Source organism: Myotis daubentonii, chromosome 11 (genome assembly GCF_963259705.1).
Source record: "Myotis daubentonii chromosome 11, mMyoDau2.1, whole genome shotgun sequence".
Taxonomy (NCBI): domain Eukaryota; kingdom Metazoa; phylum Chordata; class Mammalia; order Chiroptera; family Vespertilionidae; genus Myotis; species Myotis daubentonii.
Window position 1 is genome coordinate 6856042 of NC_081850.1, and position 24864 is coordinate 6880905.

Consider the following 24864-nt stretch of genomic DNA (forward strand, 5'->3'; position numbering starts at 1 on the left):
GGCATGATTTAACTGATTCTGTCGAGTAGGATACCTTTCTGTTTTTATAATTGAGTCTTTAAGGTTCGATTAGCTCTTTCTACAATTGCCTGTCCTTAGGGGTTATAGGGAATTCCTGTTTTATGCATAATTTGGTATTGCTTGCAAAACTGCGGAAAGGAGCTAGTACAGGCAGGTCCATTATCTGTTTTTATCTCTAGGGGCCGTCCTATGACTGGAGAAGCCGCTAGGCAGTGGTTAATTACATGCTTTGCACTTTCCCCTGTTTGGGGAGTAACAAAAATGAAACGTGAGCATGTGTCTGTAGAGACATGGACCCACCGAAATCTGCCAAATTCAGGCACATGAGTAACATCCATTTGCCAGATTTCTTAGGTTTAAGCCCTCGGGGATTTACCCCCAATGCTGGCACAGGGAGGAGGATAACTGCCGGGGTCCAACCCCAGCAGGTCCAGGGGTCCCCAAAGGTGTGGACGGAGTCGGCGAAGAAGGAATGAATGACACAGAGGCAGCGTTCAGTTGATCAGCATGGTTGGGTTCTCTTGCCTAGTTCTATTGCCAGGTTCTATAGGTTCTCCAGCCAGGTTCAGTAGCCACGTTCCCTCGCTAGGTTCTCCAGCCAGGTTCTGTCTGAGATCTCCAGCCAGGTTCAGTCACCAGGTTCTAGTCAGGTTCTCTTGCCATATTTCTGTAGTCAGGTTCAGTCCAGGATCTTTTGCCATGTTCTCTACAGCGAAATTCTTCTGTCTGTAGGTTCTGTGTAGGTTCTGTCTTCTGAGTTCTGACTTCTAAGTTGTGTGTGTTGCTGTCTTGTTACATCTGTATTTATACCAGTTGATTCAATCCTATCAATCTCTATTACAAAGGTTAGGGTGTTTCTTATCTTCATTCCAGGGAGTAAAGATTATGCAGCTTAAGCATGATTGTTTGTAGTTAAAGTGATTAATTACCCGCCTGGCACTTAGTTAAGGGGTTTTATTCCCTCCCTAACTTCAGGAGAAAATCCCTACCTGGGGAAACAACCTTTCTCAGAGACCTTGGTTAAAACACATAGTGCCAAGAAGGTGAGCAAACATATTAAGAACAGTATGCCATATATGCCAGGTCCCTTGAAACAGCAAGCATGGACCGGCTCCCTGCAAATTCCCACTTTTTTATTTTTTAAAAGCAGGCATTAAAAAGAAAAACCCAAAATGCTCTCTTGTATCCATTTTAAGAGTAGGATTGGCGCTTTCCGCTACTACCTGAGTCCTGATCTATCACCCCAGGGAGAGCTTGCCAATCCTGCACTTTCCCGGGGTGGAAAGGCTGCAGTGGGGTTAAGGATAAGGCTCCTTGGGCCTACCTTCTCCCATGCCGTTACATTTACCTTTCCTTCCTCAGAAAAGCATGGACATACTTCTTGTATAAAACGTTCCGTCTGACTGGGAGTAACCTTAATTCCTCTGCTAGCAAGCATATGTGTTAAAAGATCAATACAGAGTCTTATTTCTTTAGACTCAGTATGGCACATCTTCTTAATCTAAAGATCAATACAGAGTCTTCTTTCTTTGGACTCAGTATGGCACATCTTCTCAATCTAAGTTCTGTACTATCCACCTTCTTACCCTACTTATCCTCTATAGGGGGGTCTGTAGCACCCTGGTGGAGTCCTATCCGTCCCGAGTGTGGGAGTTCTCAATGGGGGGGGCTTACCTACGGGAATCCTTTTCCAGGGGTTCCCAAAGGTGTGGACGGAGTCGGCGAAGACTATCCACCCTTTTCCTATGGTGGAGTCCTATCCGTTCCGAGTGCGGGGCGCTTACCTAGGGGTCCCTGTTCGGGCGCCATATGCCAGGGTCCAACCCCAGCAGGTCCAGGGGTCCCCAAAGGTGTGGACGGAGTCGGCGAAGAAGGAATGAATGACACAGAGGCAGCGTTCAGTTGATCAGCATGGTTGGGTTCTCTTGCCTAGTTCTATTGCCAGGTTCTATAGGTTCTCCAGCCAGGTTCAGTAGCCACGTTCCCTCGCTAGGTTCTCCAGCCAGGTTCTGTCTGAGATCTCCAGCCAGGTTCAGTCACCAGGTTCTAGTCAGGTTCTCTTGCCATATTTCTGTAGTCAGGTTCAGTCCAGGATCTTTTGCCATGTTCTCTCCAGCAAAGTTCTTCTGTCTGTAGGTTCTGTCTTCTGAGTTCTGACTTCTAAGTTGTGTGTGTTGCTGTCTTGTTACATCTGTATTTATACCAGTTGATTCAATCCTATCAATCTCTATTACAAAGGTTAGGGTGTTTCTTATCTCCATTCCAGGGAGTAAAGATTATGTAGCTTAAGCATGATTGTTAGTAGTTAAAGTGATTAATTACCCGCCTGGCACTTAGTTGAGGGGTTTTATTCCCTCCCTAACTTCAGGGGAAAATCCCTACCTGGGGAAACAACCTTTCTCAGAGAGGAGACCTTGGTTAAAACACATAGTGCCAAGAAGGTGAGCAAACATATTAAGAACAGTATACCATATATGCCAGGTCCCTTGAAACAGCAAGCATGGACCGGCTCCAGGCAGATAACACACCGAGGGCATTGCTTAACGATTTGGAGAGCCTGCTCTCGGGAAATATGGAATTCCCTGCGCAAGGCAGAGGCATTTTGACGATGCAGGGCATGCGAGGCCTATGCCATGGAGGATGGAGTGACCTCCTCTACTGAGGCGACGAGACGATCTACTTCCTCATTACCTGCAGCCAAGGGACCCGGAAGGCCAGAATGGGGTCTAATATGGCCAATAAAACATGGAAACCGCCGTTTTCGAATAACTCTTCGCAAGGTGATAAACAGGTGGAATAGCTCTTCAGAGTTCGTATGCCCAATGGTAGCAGTTTCAATAACTGTAGCCATTCCAACTACATAAGCACTGTCACTGTAGATGTTGTCAGGTTGAGGCAAAGTTTTCTAAAGCATAAATGAGAGCTTGGATTTCTACTCGTGCAGAGGAGTAATTTGCCTGAATTACTTTAGAACTCTATGAAATCCGGCTTTCCCTGAGCTGGACCCGTCAGTGAAGACAGTGCTTGAGGGAGAGGTTGCTGCTTAACTATTTTTGGAAAGATAAAAGTTGTAACAGACAAAAACTGTAAAATCTTATTAGCAGGATAATGATTTCCAGTTTGACCAGGATAGTTAGCAAGAGCTGTTTGCCAATTAATAGAGTGTTGCCATAGCCAGCTTTGCTGTGCCGTGGTAAATGGCACTATAATGAGGGAAGGTTCTTGCCCTACTAATTGAACTAGCTGTACCGTGCTTTCGATATGAGTTGAGAAACTGAATCATGAAATGGTGTTAATACTTTGGTCGGAGAATGGGCCAGTGGAGCCATTCTATTACCCCCGGGTCCTGCAAAATGACTCCCGTGGGAGTGTGAGTAGTAGGGAAAATTAACAGCGGAAGGGGAGTAGTTAAATCTACTCTTGCAAGCTGAGCAGCATGAAGGGCGGCTTCTACTATGGTTAAAGCAGTACCAGCTTCAGCAGTTCATTGTCTGGGAGAAGATGGTGGGGAATCTCCTCGAAGAACATCAAAGGAGCGAAATCTGCAGTAGTCAATTTTAATGAGGGACGGATCCAATGAATGTTCCCGGGTAATTTTTGAAAATCATTTAAAATTACTAATGTATCCGTCCAAATTTGTAAGCGTTGAGAATGCACAGTACGTCCTTCAATTAAACTGCCTTGATATTGAAAAGGAGAAATTTTCTGTACCTTTTCTGGTGCAATACACAGTCCCATCGTTAAGAGAGAGTGGTGTAAGTCTGCAAAAGCTTTATGAAGAGTGTCTACATTCTCATGAGCCAGCAAGATGTCATCTATATAATGGATGATGTGTGCCTGGGGGTGCTGCTGCCTTTTGGGGTGGAGCGCTGCATCCACAAAGTCCTGGCATAGCGCAGGACTGTTAGCCATTCCCTGCGGCAGCACTTCAGCAGTATCTCTTCGTTGGCTCCTTAAAGTTTATTGCAGGGACACTAAATGCAAATCCAGTGGACACTGGATGCGAAGGTATAGTGAAAAAACAATCCTTTAAATCTAGAACGAGTAGTTCATCATTAAGAGGAATAGCAGTAAGTGAGGGCAGCCCCGATTAAAGGGGGCCCATAACCTCCATGGCCTTTATTGCTCGGAGATCTTGCAAAAGTCTCCTCCCACCTGATTTTTTCTTAATTGCGAAAATAGGTGTATTCCTTGGACCAGCCTTAAGTTGTTCTTGTACTATTGTGCTAGAAGCTGTGCTGCTTGAAGCTTCTATCCAGTTAGGGGCCATTGATCAACCCAAACAGGCATGTCTGAAAGCCAAGTAATTTTTGCAGCAGTGTTGGGTCGGAGAGACGACCAAGGCCCTAATGAAAAAGCTGTGGCTCCCTGTATCCTAGCCCTCTTCTCCCTTGCCGGGTGGACGTGGGGATAACTGCCTTGCTGCCTTTTAGACCTTTAACAGGATGATAAAGTCCTTGCCTTGACATTTGAGCTGTGACCACAGCGTTGGGACTCCTCGGCAGGAGGGGCAGTGGGGGTTGGTAAAAGCCATCATGAGCACCAAGCACTAGGCAGGTGTGAAAGATGAGAAGAAAAACCCGGCTCAGCAAACCACTCTTCCCTCACGCCCGCGTTTCCTCAGTGAAAGGGCCCGTCCCCAGCCGGCGCAGTTGCTGGTTCCGATGCCTGGCACCCCGGCTAGAAAGCCGCCCCGAAACGGCAAATTGGCCAGTGAGGGGAGAGGCGGGGCACCGAGACACCCTATGACGCCAAATGGGCCCACAGTGGCCCATGGGCCTGCCCAACGCAGGGCTGCAACATGAGACGCCACAGGGCATCGGGTGGAGCCCGCAGCGATTTGCACAGAGCACAGGTGGCCAGTGTCCTCCATAAAGTATTTCAAGGCGACCGTTCAATTCCTTTTACAGTTAGAGTGACATACTTTACGCTTCCATTTGACCTGGCTTCTTACAGCGCCACATCCGAGAACACCTCGTACCGGTGCGCTTACTTCAGGCGTCTTTCATCACGTAAATCCCTCATCTATTGACTAGTTTTACCGTCCAAGCACGTCCTAGAGCCGCGGGGTATTGTGGGTGCAGTATGCAAAACACGGGGCAGACGCAGCCCCCCCCACCCCCCACCCCGCCGCATCCCCACGCTCCTGGCGCGCGGGCGGAGAAGGGCCGCCCTCGCCGGCGCTGCGACTCGCTGGCGTCAGCCGGGCGGCGGAGGCCGATGGCGGCGGCGGAGAGGCGGCCGGTGGCGGGCCCGCGGGCCGGGAGGGCGCGACCCTGGGCGGTAAGTCGGAGCACGCGGCACCCGGGGGCCCGGACCCAGCGGGACCCTGCCCCCGCGCGCGGGCCCCGCACCCGCAGCCCAAACCCTAGCCGCTCATCCACGTGCGCGACCGGCTCTGGCCCGCGCCCTTGGTCAAGATGGCAGTCGCCTCCTCGCGGCTCTTCCCGCCCGCCTTCCGCCGCCTCCTCGGGTTCTTCGTGTTGCTCAGGTGACCGTGGCCCCGACCCCCGACTCTCGACCGGCGGCCGGTAGCACCCCCAGACTTGCAACCTCTGACCCCGGCCCGGACCGCCCGCCGCGTTCACGGGGGGTCTAGACGGTCCGATCCGACCCGTTGGGTCCCTCCCCTTAGCAGCCGCCCAGCTCCCGACCCCCTCCCGGACCCTCACCCGTGGGGGCACCGAATCGCACTCCGGCCTCCCGTCCCCTCCAGGCAGCCTCCCCCTCCCCCGAGGCCGGAGCCCCGCCCCCCTGCCTGGGCCCCGCCAGCCCCGCTGTGCCACGTGGGTCCTCAGCCTCGGGAAGACCCCTCCCCCTCCTGCCCTCTCCAATGTGAATTTCTAATAAAGTCTGAGGTTCAGCATTATGTCCTGCGTGTGCACACTAGCTGTCGCATTTCTCTGTAATTTTCTGCTTCTGTCTTTTAGCCCTAAGATGTTGATGTTCTTTGACCTTTTGTTTCAGAAAAACCGGACCAGAACCAAACAGCGCTCTGAGAGTTTGGAGTTACACTGTATTCACCGGGCGGGCTTAGGGAAATTAACCCAAATTCTAAGCAAAGCTACAAGCAGAGCTTCCCTTTTTATAGAAGAGCCAGCCCTTTGTGCGCCTGCTGGCGGCGGCCTTGAAAACTACACGGTTCTATCCAATTAAAAACTGCACCTGGCATGGCATTGGGTGTATCTAGTCTAGTCTCTGGCCTACAAGGTCAGACAGCCAAGTCTGTCTCCCCCACTATTCAAGCAGGCCAGGAAGCCAAGTTATTTTTCCAGAATTAGATAGAGGCCGACCAAAGAATAGCGGAGAATGCCAAACAGCAGTTTTACAGAATCGGGGTTTGCCTTCACACTTTGACCTGATCTTATGCCCTGAATGTGGGGCTCCCTTGGGGCCCATATCTAGGCGAGGCCTTACCGGACTTGGTGTCTTCTCCCAGTTCCACCCGCTGCTTTGCATTTATTTCCACTGGTCTCCCCGTCCCCCGACTCCCCCCCCCCCCCACACACACACGCACACACTCGGGTGATGGGAGAGGCCACTGGAGCTTGGTTACTGGGTCCTGTGTGGTCCTCACATGGCCCAGTCCTCTCTCCTCCCACACCAAGCATGGGCATGTTGCAGTGAACTCCATAGATGCTCGCTCTAATCTGAGGCCTTACACTTTTAGTCCAGGGGCCAACTCTTTCCCACCTGTGCAGGCCTTTATAGGACCCCACACGTGCTGTCAGAACACCTGCCTGAGCTTCCCTAGGTGTTCAGAACCTTTCACCTGATCTGTGTGTGAGAGGCATGACCAAGCCCTGGGAAGGCTCACAGGAGAACATGGTAACCAACGCAGGCCTGTTGACCATCAGCAGCCACGTGCCACTGCTGGCCCCATCCCAGCCGCCTGCAGGTTCAGTGTGGGCAAAGTGAGTGGAAGCCGCAGCGCTTTAATGTGTTTGCAGACCCCGCAGGCCGTCCGGAGTCTTCCTGACTGAATTGAGTCAGCATTTCTCTGCAGGTAGACTAGCCTCCGCAGAGGTCCTCTGCCCTCACCACCTAATCTGCCTCTTACACATGGGAGTGTTTTCATTCCTGCTACGTCACTACCCCAGCTAAGCCAGCCCCGGGACCAGGAGGGAATAAGGTCCCATTTTATGACACTGCGCTCTGATTTACAAGGCACCCCTTTAACCCGAATCTAATTCTGTTTGTTGATGATTCATACTGGAAAGATGAAAAGGGGAATTTCCAAGCTGGTTATGCTGGTCCTACCCAATATGAACTGCTCGGAAGGGGAAACCTCCCTGAGTCTCCATTAGCCCCACAACACAGCTCCATGCTCTTACCAGAGCCCACAAGTTATCAAAGGACACATTGTTAATGTTTAGACCAGGGGTGGGCAAACTTTTTGACTTGAGGGCCACAATGGGTTCTTAAACTGGACCGGAGGGCCGGAACAAAAGCATGGATGGATTGTTTGTGTGAACTAATATAAATTCAAAGTAAACATCATTACATAAAAGGGTACGGTTTGGGGTTTTTTTTAGTTTTATTCATTTCAAAAACGGGCCGGATCCGGCCCGCGGGCCGTAGTTTGCCCACGGCTGGTTTAGACTGTCATGACCGCTGGTGTGCCTGTGAGGTCATCCATGATTTTGGAGCGTTAGGGAAACAAAGGGGTTTTCTTATGTTTATAAGAACCCCCATAAAAAATGGGCACCAATGCCCTGGCCAGTGTGGATCGGTTGGTTGGGTGTCATCCTGTGCACCAAAAGGTTGATTTCCACTCAGGGCACATGCCTGAGTTACAGACTCCATCCCTGATGGGTGGCTTTCAGGAGGCAACCCATCTATGTTTCCCTCCCCCTCCCTTCCCTCCCCGCCCCGCTTCCTCTATCTCTAAAAATCTTTTAAAAAAGGGGGGGCAACCAGTAGACAGCGATGCTCTGACCTTCTGAAAGGACTGTCACCAACACTGGGGCTCTCACTGGAAGGCCCGCCTGCCTGTTGGAGAAAGGCCCTCGCTGACTTTCATGCACAGGCAGCAGCACAGAACCTTCAAGGTTGTGACACGTGGATAAAGTCTATTCTGCTTCTGCAGAAACAGGCCCAGACCTCTGCCTTCATACTTGGAATTATCCCCGTTCCTGTCGCCCTCAACCATCAGGCAAGGTTGAGAGAACTAATGGGCTCCTCGGACTTAAAACCTCTAAACCTGCTGAAGCTGCTGGAAGCCTCAGGGGCTGCCCTGGGTCTTGCTGAGTGTGCGCAGTAACCCCTCAGGGAAACAAGCTCACCCCACACGCGGCGGTCCCCGCAGACCAATGTACATCGGCGACAGCTCTGCTGATTATCCTGGTCAGGCTAATGGGTTAAACTAAAGTCTGTCAGCAGGTCAAAAAGCTTTTCCAGATTCTGACTCAGAGGATCCTGGTGGTCAGGGTCCAGGGCCTGGTGGCTGGGTGTTCTGGACCTGCCATCAGAGGAAGACAGCCCTGGACCCCACTGGAGGGGACCTCACCGTACCGGGCTGCTGACCATGGGCACTGCCACACACCAGCAGGCTCTTGGCCTGGGTCTCCATCTCCAGCTGAAGGTGCCGTCTGCCAGCTGGTGCTGAACAGACGCTGGCGACCTTGGACTCACATTGACAAGAAAGAGAAGTAGCTGACTTCCACTCGGGATACTGGATCAGGACTCCATAGTTTAACCACGAAACTGTTTCTTTCCCCCTGTCCTTCCTTTACTCTGGCACTGGCCTACAGAGATAATGTCCTCATTCGTATATCCCAGGCCACTGTTCAGGGGGCTCCCTTTCAGACTGCTCGATTCATCATCAGATATTCTGACCTATCCCTGACGCGAAAGACACCTGCTACTCCCTGTGAGCTGTTTCTCTTCTACCCCAGTGTCGCTGCAGACTATGACTGCACTCCTCCAGCCCCAGAAGTCTCTTATCAAGGTCAACCGTTATGGCCAGAACACCCAGTGCCCGTTTTCACCTTTCTCTAATGAGACCTGTACTTAACCAATTTGACATAAATACCTATGTAAGCCTTAGTTCATGTGCACCCCTATGTTTTTGTCATTATGTACACCACATCTGCCTCCAATCACAAAACGATCTCACCAGCAGCTCCCATCTTTGCAAGTGATTTAGAACAACTTTTATTTCAGGTTAAATGGACTTCCCAAATGCGCTGGACACCTGACTGACCCGTGGCTTGAATGGGCAAATGCAACAATTCCTGCTACTGAGTTCATTGGCAATGCCAGCTTAAGGGGAAGAGCTGTGGTCATTATCATTCTCCTTGGGCCTATGAATGCCCAGATGGCTGGCACATAACCAAGCAATGCCTCTTTGGTTATCTGTGCCCTAAACTGTTCACAAATGAACTGAGACACTTTATTGGTCAATTCCCTTGAGTTTACATCATGGAGTTAGAAAAGACCTTCCAGGAGGCAGTCATGACTCAGGGCTTGCTTCCTTTGGCAGGGCCCTACGTCCCTGGTTGGGAGTAAGCGTAAATGAGGTTATGGTCAGGAACCTCTCCTTAAACTTGAAAATATTGCTGAATCCACTGCTAAGACAGTAGCTGCCCAACAACAAAAAATTTGTAGACTCCAGTTAAGGTTGTTCTTGATCATGAAATAGCCCCTGGTTATCTTCTAGCTGAACATGGAGGGCCTGTGCTGTAGCCAGCACAACTGCTGAGCCTGTATTCACACCATGGGGGAAGCTGAAGTCAGTTACATAAGATCACGGAGCGAGCCGCTTGTCTTACAAGGGTGACTCCTTCAGTGGAGTCTTTCTTTTCCTTATTTGATTTTCAATGGTTTGGGTCTGGGGACCATGGCTCTGAAGTTCACTCCAAAAGTTGGAAATTAACCTGCTTATAATAATCATAATGTCCTCCTTGATGTACTGAGTTCTCCCAAAAGCTTTAAATGCATGTTCACAGCTGCTAACCACCAAGCAAATGATTTCCTGAAGATGGGAACACCAGAAAAGGAAGGAAGAGAATGACTGACTGAAAAATTATGAGCCTACAGTCATGACCTGTGAATACCACACAGAGGGTATAAGAGCTGTGGGGACTACAGTGCAGTAGCTGAGAGGGCCACGGATCCCTTGAATTTAGATCACACCTCTCAGGCTGAGAGTCTGATCGAAGAGGTGGGAGAGGGATTTTTTAAGGAGACAATAGATCCCAAGGGAGTCACTTGTACTAGGTCCCCAGTCAGCAAACCAAGACTTCGTACCTAACCTAATTGCAGTTGTAGCCTCTCCCAAGAATGTAATCTTTAACCAGTTAATTCGCGTTACCTGGTCAATACTAGTGAGATAGTCAATCTGATAGACCCCTTCTGTCTTCCATAGGTAGATGAACTTGCCTGAGACAATCCAACCTTTGCTGGAAACTTCCTTTTTGAATAGTTGAATAAAGCCAACTAGATCTTTAAACTTAGGTGATTTTTTTTTAACACCGGCATCTCTTACTTTCCTCCCCAGGGCTCCTCTTCACCCACAGGCACTCACAGGCCATCTGATATATGGGCAAACCTGGAAATGAGGGAGATCATACCCAAGGGGGCAAGCTTGATCAATGGGCACAGGAGCCAACAGGCAACACACTCTACTTCTATATGTAAGTCAGAAGGGTCTGAGCTGCATTCCACAGTTTCTCAGGACGAAACCTCGGTCACCCACAGCAGTGACCAGCTTAGGGACACATCTGTGTCTTTCCATCTTGTCCCTGTTCAGTCTCCCAGTGCCAACCCAACTCCTGCTCATTGGAGTCACTTCCCAGAGTGATTGCCTTTACTAGGCCTTCATATCAGGAAGAGCTCAGGCTCAGAAGGTCATGCTATTGACTTGTGGGTCTTTTAGATTCCATCTCTCAATATAACATACTGTTATCCTATATAATAAAAGCCTAATGTGCAAATTGTCCCCTTGGGCGGTTGGTTGCTCACTTGCTATGACATGCGCTGACCACCAGGGGGTGGTGCAGAACATGGTGGGCATCAGCGACTCGCCGTGCTGGGTGCTGGCAGCGGTGGCAGTGAAGGTGCTGCTGGCTCTGATGGGCCTGATAACAGTGGGACTGTGGCAGGATGGTGGAGCAGGTGAGTGGGAGGTGCCAGGCCAAGGTGGGTGCGAGCAGGGACCCGATTGCCCAGCAGATGGCGACCAGCGGAGGTGGGTGGGCACGCTGGCCGGCTCCCAGGTGCTGAGGGAGCTGGGCAGGGGGCCCAGCCCCCATCGATTGCCCTGCAGGCGGGATGGTGGAGCAGATGAGGGGGCAGCACCAGGCCACGGTGGGGTGCCAAGCAGGGCTACAGGGCTGCAAGTCTGGGAGCATGAGCTGGGGCTGCAAGCCTGGGGCGCACACTGGGGCCCGATCCCTGTAGGTCACCCCGAGGGACCCCAACCATGCACAAATTCATGCACTGGGCCTCTAGTATATATATAAGTACGATATATTTAAAGTTATAAAGAATGTCTCCTTTTCTTCATAGCTCCTTTAAGTTAAGAAGCTTCAATCATTAGATTACCTCAGTTTCTCTTAGAGCAGCGGTTCTCAACCTGTGGGTCGCAACCCCTTTGGGGGTCAAACGACCCTTTCACAGGGGTTGCCTAAGATCATCGGAAAACACATATATAATTACATATTGTTTTTGTGATTAATCACTATGCTTTAATTATGTTCAATTTGAAACAAAATACATCCTACATATCAGATATTTACATTGCGATTCATAACAGTAGCAAAATTACAGTTATGAAATAGCAACAAAAATAATTTTATGGTTGGGGGTCACCACAACATGAGGAACTGTATTAAAGGGCCGCGGCATTAGGAAGGTTGAGAACCACTCTCTTAGAGCAACATCTAAGAGATCCTCCATAGCTGGTAGAGAAAAGATCTTAAATTTTTTCAAGTTGGAAATTGTCATTTAAAGGGTTGCAATGAACTTCTGTATTTTAGGATGCAGGCTGTTCTTTAACGCCAGAAACAACATTTTGATGAATCTTTTAGTAATGTTAATGCACCTACCACTCCCTCCATTATGGTATGATGCTAAGTAAAGGAATGAACAAACAAAACAAAACAAAACAAACAAATTGATAGATGCAGACAACAGATTGGTGGTTACAAGAGGGGAAGGGGTCGGGAGGAGAACAAAATGGGCCAAGGGTGTCAAGTGTATGGGGACAGATGGAAACTGGACCTTTGGTGGTGACCATGCTATAGTGTATACAGATGTTGAATTATAATGAACCTCTGACACTTATATAATGTTATAAACCAATGCTACCTCAATTAAAAAAAGAGTCTTTGCCATTCTGTGGATGGGGAAGTGGGTATATACAGAGTAACAGTGGACATTAAATGACAGTACATTTTATTATGAAATGTCATTACCGAATATCTGTAGATGGGGGTCCTTTAAATTAGTCTCTCTACTCAGGTATGTTTTTGATTTTTTTCTTAATATAAATTTTTATAAGTGCAAAACTTTTAAAAGAAATGATAAAAATTTATTGAAGACATTAAGAAGGACTAAAGGGAGAGATATGCCCTGTTTATAGGCCGAATGACTCAATAGTGTAAAAATAAATGCTAGTTCTCCTCCAGTTCAGCCCCAGTAGAACTGGCCCCAGTGATTTCTGCAAGGTTTGCTAGCATTCCAGTGGGGACTTCCTGTCCCAGGCGGCAGTTCCGCTACCCAGCCTCCTCCTCCTCACTGGGCACAGCTTCTCAGGGCAACCAGAGAACCTCACCATCCAGGGGGCTGCAACCACACTCCCAGTGAGGCCTCCTCCCAAGTTGGTTTGTCCCTTAGATATTCTGCTTCAGCCATTGGGTGTTCTTTTGCGTTCTCTTTTATATCCTTTTAGTTGCAAATTCCTTATACGTAGTGAATAATTTTTATATTGTGTAGTCCCTGTTTACATTGCTATGTGGTTTGTGTCTCTTAAGTGGGTCTGGTTGATACACCATAAAAGTAAAATTGAACTTGTACATATGTAATATGTGTGACCGGCTATTGTGCGTGTGTGTGTGTGTGAGAGAGAGAGAGAGAGAGACTTGCACATGTGTGGCAAGTACAAATACAACAGTATTCACAGCAATGTTGTTTAGCACAATCTAACACAGAGCAAATCCAACAGGAGACAGCTTGGCTGTGCGATGGGAGAGAAAGAGAAAAGTCAAAGGTATCTCCAAGGTTTCTCACGTGAACAACCGGAAGATAAGCGCTGCCATCTCTTGAGATAGGCAAGCCTGGCAGTTGGAGACAGTATCAGAAACTGGTTTTAGACGTGTTATGAGGCATCCAAATGGAGGTGTCAAGCAGGCAGTTGGGTATGCAAGTCTGGAGGACTAGCCCGGGTTGTGCATTTGGGGGAGTGCTCAGCATACAGAGTCCCCACAGTCAAGAGGTTGGGTAATATCACAGACAAGTGTGACATGGGGGCACTTCTTGGATGACTGCTGCAGTCTCCCTCCTCTGCCGCAGACGTCACGCCCACCCTCTATCTCCACCGCCCGAAGGTCGTCTTTCAGCATCCAGTGACCTTGTGAAAGCAGAATTCAGATGCTGGGACTTCACGGTCTCAGCCTCTCCAATGGCTTCCTGCTGCTTTGGACGCAAGCCCCACTCCTCCGCAGAGGCCCTGGCTGCTGCTACCCCGCCCCCCTCCCCCCCCCCCCCCCCCCCGGCCCCCACCCCGCTTCTCTCCTGTGCTCTGCGCACTGGCCCCGGACTCATGGGCCTCTCCCATTTCCCTGCATCTGCGCTAGCTGCCCGGCCTGCGGGAGGGGCACCCTCATCTCTCCCGGTTCCTTGTTTTCATTCACATTTCAGCTCCAAGGGCCCCTCTACCGCATTCCTTCCCGAACACTCTCTCTAGGGCAGTGGTCGGCAAACCGCGGCTCGCGAGCCACATGCGGCTCTTTGGCCCCTTGAGTGTGGCTCTTCCACAAAATACCATGTGCGGGCGCACACGTACGGTGCGATTGAAACTTCGTGGCCCATGAGCAGAAGTCGGTTTTCGGAAAGGAGATAGACGAAACAAGTATACAAGACGAGTGTGGCTGGGAGAGTCGGAAGGGGTCGACCTCAGCGAACGTACCTCAATCAGATTGAGGACGTTTTTAGCAAAGGCCAGCTTAGGAGTCCCCTAATTAAGTTAATAACAATGTACCTACCTATGTAGTTTAAGTTTAAAAAATGTGGCTCTCAAAAGAAATTTCAGTCGTTGTACTGTTGATATTTGGCTCTGTTGACTAGTGAGTTTGCCGACCACTGCCCTAGGGTATTTGATCACGAGTCACCCTAACGGGACACTCAGAAGCACCTTTTTATGGCACCGATATCTGCCAGCATGTTAGCTCTCTGCATATCATCTGTCTCCCCTCCGAGGCTCTCAGCTCCCCCAGGCAGTGGCCCAGGCTTGCTCTCCATTGTGTGTCCCCAACGCCATGGACTGCTACGCCACCTGGGAGGCGGTCAGACATATTTGCTGAATCAACGTCTTACAGGATATTGCATTCTTTTTAGCTTCCAAATCAGGGGGAGAACCTTGAGCTGCCATTTTCATTTCGTCCACGCTTTATCTTTCTTCACATCCTTTCACTCCTTCACCAGCTCCCCCGGTCACAAACTCCCAACAGTGCTCTAAAGATATTAGAAAGAATACTTTATCACAAAGCCTGTGAATCGGAGGATTGTGTAAAGAAGTTACTCTAATCTAAAGGTCCGCGCACAGCGGAACTCACCCGGTGACTCCAGTAGGTGCCTGACCCGCCTCCCCAGCAGCTGCGCCCCAGGAGGCCCAGCGGGTGGGTCGGGTCTGCGAGGCCTGGGAGCCTGAGCTGTGGTGCCGTCATGGGGGAGGCCCTGGAGCACGTCTTCATTCCCGTAGGGCTGCTGGTGTGCCTGGTCTACCTGGTAAAGTGGGCGAGATTCTCCAGATGTATTTTCCTGCACTTCTGGAAAGTTCTGCCAAGGTCTTTCCTGAAGTCAATGGGCCAGTGGGCAGGTAAAGAAAGCGCTCCAGTCTTGGGTGTGGTTGTTCCTGCTTATTATTGTTTGTGTCTCAAAAGGCATTCTGCATCTTTTTCCTTTGAGCAAAGATGGACTTCCTTTGGGTGATTTTAAGTTGGGTGGGGGCGGGGTGTCTAGAAAGCACGAGTAGAATTAGAATTGTTGGGCAAACAAGACGGGGTCTGGGAGATTAGCTGGAGTGGACTGTGCCCGCCACCCATGTGCTTGTCCGCGGACCCCACCAGCTGCACTGTCTTCCTTGGAGAGTTTCTGATGATTCAGATATAAATGCTGCAGACGCTCCTCATCCTCCTCTCCGATTTCCAGAAGCCCAGAGAGCCTCCGTTTTGTTACAGGGTGTTTCAAAAGACTGAAATCCAAATAATTTTAATTCACTTTATTGGAAAAAATTTTTCTCCGAGCCCTTTTGGGAAGCGAGGGTATTACAAAATGCAGGCAACAAAGATCTCTGTGGAGACACCTTTTGAAGATAGAATCTGGGTCTGGTGTGTCCCAGGCAGGTTAACTGCTACCTCCTAATGGGACTTATTCCTGGGACTGCTGGAATCTAGCCCCTGTCTGGGTGTAAGGTAAAGAAAGCAGGAGGCTGTGGTTTCATGTTACATTTCCAAGTTGGGCACCAAGACATCCAATGGCCTAGAAAAAAAATTTAAGCAGCTTTAGAAATACCATGCCAAGCCAAATAGGAGAAATCGTAAGCCGCTTCACAGGGCTGCCAGATAAATACAGGATTCTCAGTTAGATTTGAATTTCAGATAAACAAGGAGTAATTTTGTAGTGTATGACACCCCAAATGCTGTGTGGGACATATTTATACTAAAAAACTATTCGTTGTTTACCTGAAAATCAAATGTAACTGGGCATCTCGCCTCCTTATTTGCTAAAGTGGCAATCTGACAACTTCAGCAATGGAAACGGAAAAATTACGATATGAAAATTGTTAGGAGTGGAAAATGGGTTTTGAACTGGGGCATGTTCCATTTGCAGTGCGTGTGAATGCTCTCTCGCATGGGGGCTGCACGCTGGGTCCATGAACTTGCTGGGTGCTCGACCTTGAGGGTCCGGACCCACATGCTCTGCTCTTACAGATGCAATTGCCCATGCCTGAGGGCGCTGTGAACTCTACAAGTGCTGCCCATCAGTGCTGGGCAAAGCCCCGCTAAGAACACTCGGTGCAAAAAAAGTTCACATGGGGCTAGAGACTTAGCATTTGTCACTCAAAAAACATAATCTTAACCTGTCTTCTGAATCAGTCCTGAATAGTGTTATAATTAGCAGGAGTAAAATGTCTGTGGGCATAGGCAGATATTGGGAGATAATACAGGTCAAATGGGGGTGGGGGTGGGGGTGGCGGGAGACAAGAAGAAGATCCAGTTACTAGAGACTGAAATGTCAGCTCCTCGGGGCCCTGTTGTTGGCTGGCGAATCATGTCAATGGTATATCCTAACAGACTTGTGGCCGCAGAGTCAGCCAGCCTGTGCTCAAATCCATCATCATCACTGAGCAGCACGGCCTTGACCAGGTTAAGAATGTCCTCTCTCTTGGCTTCTGATCTAGGAATTAAGAATAACGATTTTCCCTACTTTAGGGCTTGTTTGAATATTGAGATGATGCATCTATAACACTTGAAGCAGTGCCTGGCAGAAAGGAAGCTCTCGATAGATGCCAGCCATTTATTGATGCCATTATCTTAACTATAGTGCCGGCCTCGTCCTGGGTGATTTCTGATACCCCCGTAAGAGAGGGGAAGTGGTGACGATAACCCTGAGCGTGGTACTTCTAGTAAGAGGGGCAGGTAACACCTTGGATTCGCTCAGAGGTGCCTAATTAAACAGATGACGCCATTAGCAGTTACTAAGCCCGGTGCCCCTGCCAGGGTGCTGCTGGGAGCGTGCACAGCTTGGTCTGCTCTCACCTACAAGTGTTGGGTACAGAAGGATGAGAAGGCCCATCTGATAGTTCTATCTGAATCAACAGGCCACTGAGCACTGACTCTTCAGGGCCCTCTTTTTATTTCAGCCTCTTCTTGCATTTCTGTGTTTTCCTCTTTGTTAAGTTCCCTGCCTTCCATGGGCATTGATTGCCGCTGGTCTGAGGGGGAGGAGAAGGGAAGGAGGGAGAACTGGACTTTTAGGAGGAACCTTGAAATGTCCCACAGTGACAGCTGGCTGTGTGGGCAGAGAGATAGCAGGTGCACTGCTTGCCCTTGATGCGTTAAGGCTTGGAAATGTCTAAACCCCTATGGGGTCTGAAGGAACTGTTCCCTGCCTGGGTGCTTTGTTTCATTTTGGGGTGTGTTTTCATGGCCTCACCAATCCCTCAAAAGGAATAAAAAAAGTTTCATTGTGAACGTTTAGTGAGGGAAGTTGAGTGCTGCTTTGGAGTATTTAAAAAAAAATATATATTTTTAATTGATTTCAGAGCGGGAGGGAGAGAGAGAGATAGAAACATCAATGATGAGAGAATCACTGACTGGCTGCCTCCTGCAGCCCACAGCCAGGGCATGTGCCCTTGACTGGAATCGAACCCGGGACCCCTCAGTCCACAGGGCGACACACTATCCACTGAACAAACCGGCTGGGGCTGCTTTGGGATATTAAGTGTCCTAGGGAGGTGGCCTGCAAGAACACACGGCCAGCTAGATAGAGGACTGTAAAGGTTAACCTTCCCTTTGGAACCATTTCTGCTTTTTGCAGTGGTCACTGGAGCAGGAGACGGGATTGGGAAAGCGTATTCGTTTGAGGTGAGTTGTGTTCTCGGCCTTCTCTGCCTCCTGTATTGAGCACATTATAAAGCAGCAGACATTCATTATGAAGGGACATATTTTCTGTAAAAAAGGAAATTTGAAAGTCATAATCTCACTCCCTGGATACCTTTAAAAAATGCAATGATATTCAAAGGTGGCAGTATCTCCCCTTAGGAGTTGTTTTACAAATACAGGGGCATTGTTATTTTCTAGTGGAATTGTACCACAAGCATCATATACTTAAGCACAATTTCAAAAAAGTATAAACTGCTTTTCTTTTATGTACCCTTTACATTATGCTTAGGGCATATATTGATTTAAAACATTAGTTGTGTAGACACAACATATTATCTATAACTTTAATTCCACGAAGATTAAGGGGCATTACAACTATTATATAAAGAGAGGATCTGATAGGGCCGAGTCGCTGCAATATTAGTGTCTTTCAGTGTTTCTCTCCAGGCTTCTTGTTGCTCTGCAGATAGATCCATAGATAGATTGATTGATCGATAGACAGGCACCTAGGGAATAGATGGGTACCTTTAAAAATACTTTTATAGCATGTGCAGTCTTACATGCTATTATTACTGTATTATTACAAATTCCCTTAATGAAGTATTGTTTTCCTGGAATTCCTATGTATTTTATTTCTTACTGGTGTCATTATACTGAACAATGTGAAATACAAAAGAAGAAATACTAGTAGAATCTTAGGAATTATGAGGACGACTGTTAAAAAATCAGCGACACCTTAAAGATAGAATCAAATGCGTTTGCGTTGTGAAAACTACATCCACCAGCAGTGCAGCACCCAGGTGTTTTCTTGTCCCCGAGGCCTTCATCATGTCAGATGCTAAACCACCTGTGTGAGAGGACAGTGCAAGGTGCATGGCAGGCACTTGACAGAAACTGCTGGGACTTGAACAGACCTAACTATTCCAGTTAGAAAAGCTCCCGGTGCTGGTCTTTTGGGACGGCCCCACCCCATCCTGTATCCTCTGCCCATAAGTTCCTGGGCACAGACATTGTGTTCCAGCTCTTCGCTCTTATCCTAACTGGTGACTAACAACTTTCTGACGGCCAGTGGCTGCTCCAGGCTCAGCGGGTGAGTGTTGAGGTTGGGGAGACTGTTCAGCAGCCACTTTCCAAAGTCTTGTGTCTTCCATTCCCCAAACGAGAAGGATAATTTTTCTCACTGTTTGCGTTAAACCTGTATCACCTTTTATATAACCATTTCCACCTTAGACCAGGTTTCTGGCCTGACCCCTCCTCCAAAACATCCACGGCTGCCCTCTCAGTTCTCGGCATTGCCCGGAAACGTGGGTCCTTCATGATTTTCCAGATTCTTTCCTCAGATTCATGCTGACTTGGCCTGCTCGTGGTCCCCGTGATGCTTGAGACTCAGGTACTTTTCTTGCTGTAGAGGGGACCCGTAGGGACGCTCCCCTTAGCATTCGTTTCTTACTGTTTCCGAAAGCCGTGGCCTGGGCGTCAGACGCTGTGGGTCCAGCCCGCCCTCTGGCACTCACTGTCGGGAGACTTGGGACAGTGACACACACACTCCTGGGCTTCTAGTCTTCAGCAGCCAAGACACACCTCCCAAGAGCCTTCAAGCTCTAAGTTCTGCTTCTGTCCTACACTGATTCTTGCTTTGCTCTTCTCCTGGTGTAACCTTTTCCTGTGTTCTCTGTTGTCCTTCGCTAAGGCTGGGAGACAGGTTTCTGGGCTTCCTCCTTCCCTTCACGCAGGCTTTTCTCCTTCCAGCGAGCCTGCCCTTGCTCCCTGGTAGGTGCTGCTCCAAGGAGAGCAGTGGGGAGACAGGGTGCTGTGGACGGTGATGGCTGGGAGCCCCAGCTGGGAAAGGGTTAGCCATCTCCGTGTCACACCCTGCCTTCCATGCTCCCTGCAGAATCTCCACATCAAAACCCGGAGGCGATGGCAATCCCACTGGGCTTTTTAAAGGTTAAATGGGATGAGGAGGGCGAGGTGCTTTGCACAGAGTAAGCTCCTCAAGGGCAGCCACTGCTATTTTGGGTGTTTAAACTGTTTTCTTTACCGAAAATTCCTTTGTATTTTTTTTAAGGAGGAAGAGGAGGGAATGTACTGTACTTACCATATTTTTACTTTTTCCATTCTTCTTTCTTCCTCCCTGAAGCTCCAAGAGTCTCTCTCTCTCTCTCTCTCTATATATATATATATATATATTTATATTTATATTTATATTTATATTTATATTTATATTTATATATATTTATATTTCAGAGAGGTGGGAAGAGGGAGAAAGAGATAGGAACATCAATGATGAGAGAGAATCATCAACTGGCTGCCTTCTGCACACGCCACACTGAGGATTGAGCCCGCAACCCCGGGTACGTGCTCCACACTAGGGATTGATTCTTGGTTCATAGGTCAATGCTCAACCACTGAGCCATGCAGGCCAGGCCCAAGAATCTTTCTTTTGTTATTTCCTTTCTATTAAGAGAACTTCCTTTAGCTATTTTTTTTAAGAAAAGTCTGCTGGTGACACATTCTCTTTGTTTTCCTTCATCAGGGAATGCCTTGACTTCCCCTTTGTCCCTGAAGGGCACTTTTGCTGGATAAGTTACGGTTGATAGTCCTTTCTTTCAGCACTTGAAAAATGTGGTGCCACTCAGTTCTGGCCTCAGAGTCTCCGATGAATCTGATGTCATTCAAATTGTTTTTCCACCATTAAAGAAGGAGTTGTTTTTCTCTCTCACTGTTTTGAAGATTTTTTTCTTAGTCTTCAGAAGTTTAGTTTGAAAGACAAATTGGGAGCCGAAAACCAGGAGTACAGGCTTTATTAGGGGGGAAAACCTGCCGGGTTGTCTCTCAAGGGGAGAGCAGCAACCCGTGCAGAGGTGAGCACCCCTTTGAGGGGAGGAAAGGGAAGGAATGGGGGCTTAGGGTACTCAGCAGGCGCTGATTGGTGGCTTAATGTATGGTCCATATAAGGTACATGGTTAGGCACTACGGTACTGAGGGACAAGGGCTGAGGGTATTTGGCAGGTACTGATTGGTGGCTTAATGTATGGTCCATATAAGGTACATGGTTAGGCACTACGGTACTGAGGGACAAGGGCTGAGGGTATTTGGCAGGCGCTGATTGGTGGTTCAATGTATGGTCCATATAAGGTACATGGTTAGGCACTCAGGTGTTTCCAGGCTGCAGGTTACGTCATACTCTGCCCACCAGCTGGGAGAAGGGAGGATCTGTCATTGTTACGATGTTGCTTGGTGTGAATTTCTTTGGGTTTATCTTGTTTGAGGCTCACATAGCCTCTGGAATATGTAAGTTTACATCTTTTCACAAATTTGGAAAATTTTCATTCAGTGTATCTTCAAATAGTTTTTCTGCCCACCCCTCTTCTTCTGGAATTACAATGACATGGATGTTAGATCTTTAGTATAAGTGTCTGAGATGCTGGTCATTTTTTTTTCCCCCAGTGCATTTTTCTCTGTTGTTTTGATGGGTAATTTCTATTGTTTTACCTTTAAGTTCATGAATTCTTTCCTTGGTCCCCTCCATTCTGCTATTGAGCCCATTCATCGAATTTTTAATTTTTTTAAAAAATATTTTATTGATTTTTTTACAGAGAGGAAGGGAGAGGGAGAGGGATAGAGAGTTAGAAACATCGATGAGAGAGAAACATCAATTCAGCTGCCTCCTGCACACTCCCTACTGGGGATGTGCCTGCAACCAAGGTACATGCCCTTGACCAGAATCGAACCTGGGACCACTCAGTCCACAGGGCGATGCTCTATCCACTGAGCCAAACCGGTTAGGGTCGAATTTTTAATTTTGGTTATTGCATTTTTCAGTCCTAAAATTTCCATTTTGTTCTTTTCTCATATCTTCTATTTATTTGCTCAAACTTTGTATTTTCCATGGGTTTTAATTGTGTTCATCCTTGCTCATTAAGGCATTTTTACGATGGCTGCCTTAAAATCCTAGTCATATATTTCCAACATCCGTGCCACTTCAATGTTGGCATCCGTTGATTATTTTTACTTCACCCAGATCGAGATCTTCCTGGTTCTTGGTGCGATGAGTGACTTTTGATCGAATTTTGGACATTTCTGATTTTATGTTAAGGCTCTGGGTGGTATTAAACCTTCCGTTTCAGGTCTATGCCAGCATTGCTGCAGCAGGGTGGGGCCGACTGGTGCCCACGGGTGAGGGGAGGCCTCGTCTCCCACTTGGCCTTCATTGGCACACGCTGCTGCCTCATTCCTATGGGCTGGGGTTGGGGTGACCCCATTAGGCCAGTCTGGATGGGAGGGGCAAGAGTGCCCCCTCACTGCTCCCAGGAAGCCTCCAGTGGCACTTGGGGAAAGGGCCTCCTTAGCATGGGGTTGGGGTGGGGGGTGATGGTGCAAGTCCCGCCCTCTCTGCCTTCCCTGTTATCTCCCAGGCGAAGGGAGGGAGGGAGAGGGAGCCTTGGCACTGCGAGTGGTGGTAGAAGTTCAGGTTCTGCTGATGTTGGGGTGGGGGCGGGGGCGGGGGCGGGAGGGGGGCTTTGATGAAAGTCCCCGCTCCCTCCTTGGCTCCTCTGACGCCGGCCTGGCTGGGGGGTGGCCACTGTTACCGCAGCCATACTGCTCTGTGGGTAAGGGCGCTGACAGATGGCGAGGTTTGGCTGTGGTGACAGAGAGACCCGGTGACAGTCCTGGTTTTCCTGATGAGCAGGTGGCTGTGCTCAGGTTCCTTCTGTCTCGTCTTGTGGCCTTTGCTCTGGTCTTCAAAGCTGGAGCGGGGCCATGAGCATGCCTGTGTCCTGAGAGTCCTGTGGCCAAGCCCGGCAAGAAAGGCCAGGCGTCACTCGCCACCTGCCCGTGAAGACATGGCAGGTGTTAGCGCCCCCTAGCGGTCTCCGCCAGCGTGCACACCTGCACGTTTAGTTCTTGCTCATGACGGCGCTAATGGAGTCCTGCTGTACACAACCTGCTCTCAGCTTTGCTTTAACCCTTTACTAATCCAGGGTGGAGCCCTGCCTCAGCAAAGCCATACAGACACCTGCGTCCTCGTTAATGACCGTGCGCCTCTTCATCCCAGGGTGTGCCTCGTCTCTTTCATCAGCTTCTTAGGGATGGGCACTGAGGTTCTTCATTTTCGCTTTTACAAATAATGTTTAAGATCCACCTTTGAACATGTACTCACTCACATATACATCCCTATCGGTAAGATAGCTGGCTCATGGGTATGTGCACTTAAATATTGGGTACCACTGCCAAATTGTTCTCTACATGGCAGAACCAATTTTAATCCATTCCACATTACTATACATTTTAATATTGATGTAAAGTATGCATTTAATATAACTTAAAATATTGTACATTTTACTTTTTGTCACTCTGATGTATGTAAGTAAACCTGTACTCTTGGCTGTTAATGCCCAGAGAATGCTAGAAGCAAAATGCATGACTAAGACTGTCTGGTTTTATGCCTCCACATCTGGGCAGCTCTCGTGCCTCCCCCAACATCTGGGCTGGCATGGATGCCGGCACTGCTCCAGCCCCAGGGTGGCAGACAAGGGCAGTCAGAATTCTTCTCAAGGCGGCCTCCTGGAAGCCAAGGGAACGGCACAGAGCTGGGCCTTGGAGGAAATTCACTTCCCGGCTCTGCTTCAGACCAGCCGGGAAAAACAACTGCCGCCCCTGCTCTTGACCGTCAGCACACACTTACTTGGCACATATGATGGTGCCTTACGCCGTCTCAGCGAGGAATTTCTTCTTCCGAACGTTTACATTGCTCGAGTCTAAATTATTCCCGCTGCACTCTCAGCTCATTCTCTCTCATCTTGCCTTAAATGAAAACAGTAGCTTTTAATTATTTTTATGTTCCCCTGGATTCATTGCTTTGTTCCTGGGTGGCTTGCCTTCAACCCATTAATTTTGTTTCAGGTTTTGAGTAGCCTGGGTTCATTGTACTATGCCATGACGTGTATGTGTGTGTGTGTGCGCGTGTGCGTGTGTGTGTGTGTATAATGCATAGGCTTGATTATGAAAGATAATAAAATGAGTACTGTGTCCCTTATCACACAGCTTAAGAAATAGAACACCAGCCCTAGCCAGTATGACTCAATGGATAGAGTATTGGCCTGTGGACTGAAGGGTCCCAGGTTCAATTCTGGTCAAGGGCACATGCCCAGGTTGCAGGCTCAATCCCCAGTAGGGGGTGTGCAGGAGGTAGCCTATCAGTGATTCTCATCATTGATGTTTCCATCTCTCTCTTCCTCTCCCTTCCTCTCTGAAATCAATAATAATGTATTTAAAAAATGAAATAGAACATCATTCTCATCCTTGAGACATTCCATAGTCACGACATACCTTTGTGTCCCTCCCTCATCCCCACTCATGTAAGCACAGATCATGATCATTGTGTTAAAATGTCCTTACTTAGAGCGTTTTATTACATATGCACGTGACCCTAACAATGTGTTGGTTGCACCATTTGTTTTGATTTCCATGCAAACTGATTCAGATGTCTTCTGCAACCTGCTTTTGATGGATCAATAGCATGCCTTTGAAATGCATCCAGGCTGATGTGTGTAGAACACGGTTCACTCATTTTCATAATTATGTAGTATTCCATTATGTAAATATGTCCCGGTTTAGCTACCCTTACCTCTGTTGACGAATATTTCTGCCGTCTCTGCTTTGCTGCCACAAACGCATTGCCCGTGTCTCCAAAGGGCTCCTCGAGAACGTGCCCAGGAGCAGAATTGCGGGCTCAGAACTTAGGCAGAGGCAGCATTGCTCGGTAACGTTGCCTCCAGTCTGGTTCCAAAGTTTCGGCGTTGAGGTGATAGCAGCCTCATGAACCGAATAGGGAAATGTTATCTCTTTTATCCTTTTGGAATTGTTGGGTTTTTTATTTGAATGTTTGATAGAGTTTATCTGTAAAACCACCTGTGGCTGGAGTTTTCTTTGTGGGACAATTTAAACTATTTACTTATATCATTATCAGCATCACTTCTTATTTATATGAATATATCATATTGATTATTGC

General features: G+C 48.5%; 1 protein-coding gene across 1 annotated transcript in view; it reads left to right on the plus strand.

Annotated features, from left to right (window-relative positions):
- Window positions 1–3795: 3795 nt before the first annotated feature.
- The window catches only part of HSD17B3 (hydroxysteroid 17-beta dehydrogenase 3), a 51255-nt gene continuing 30186 nt past the window's right edge, over window positions 3796–24864 (plus strand). Inside the window, exons 1-3 of the mRNA XM_059658683.1 lie at window positions 3796–3903; window positions 5106–5304; window positions 17785–17831. Coding sequence (XP_059514666.1) covers window positions 3796–3903; window positions 5106–5304; window positions 17785–17831 — 354 coding nt within the window. The remainder of the gene's footprint in view (window positions 3904–5105; window positions 5305–17784; window positions 17832–24864) is intronic.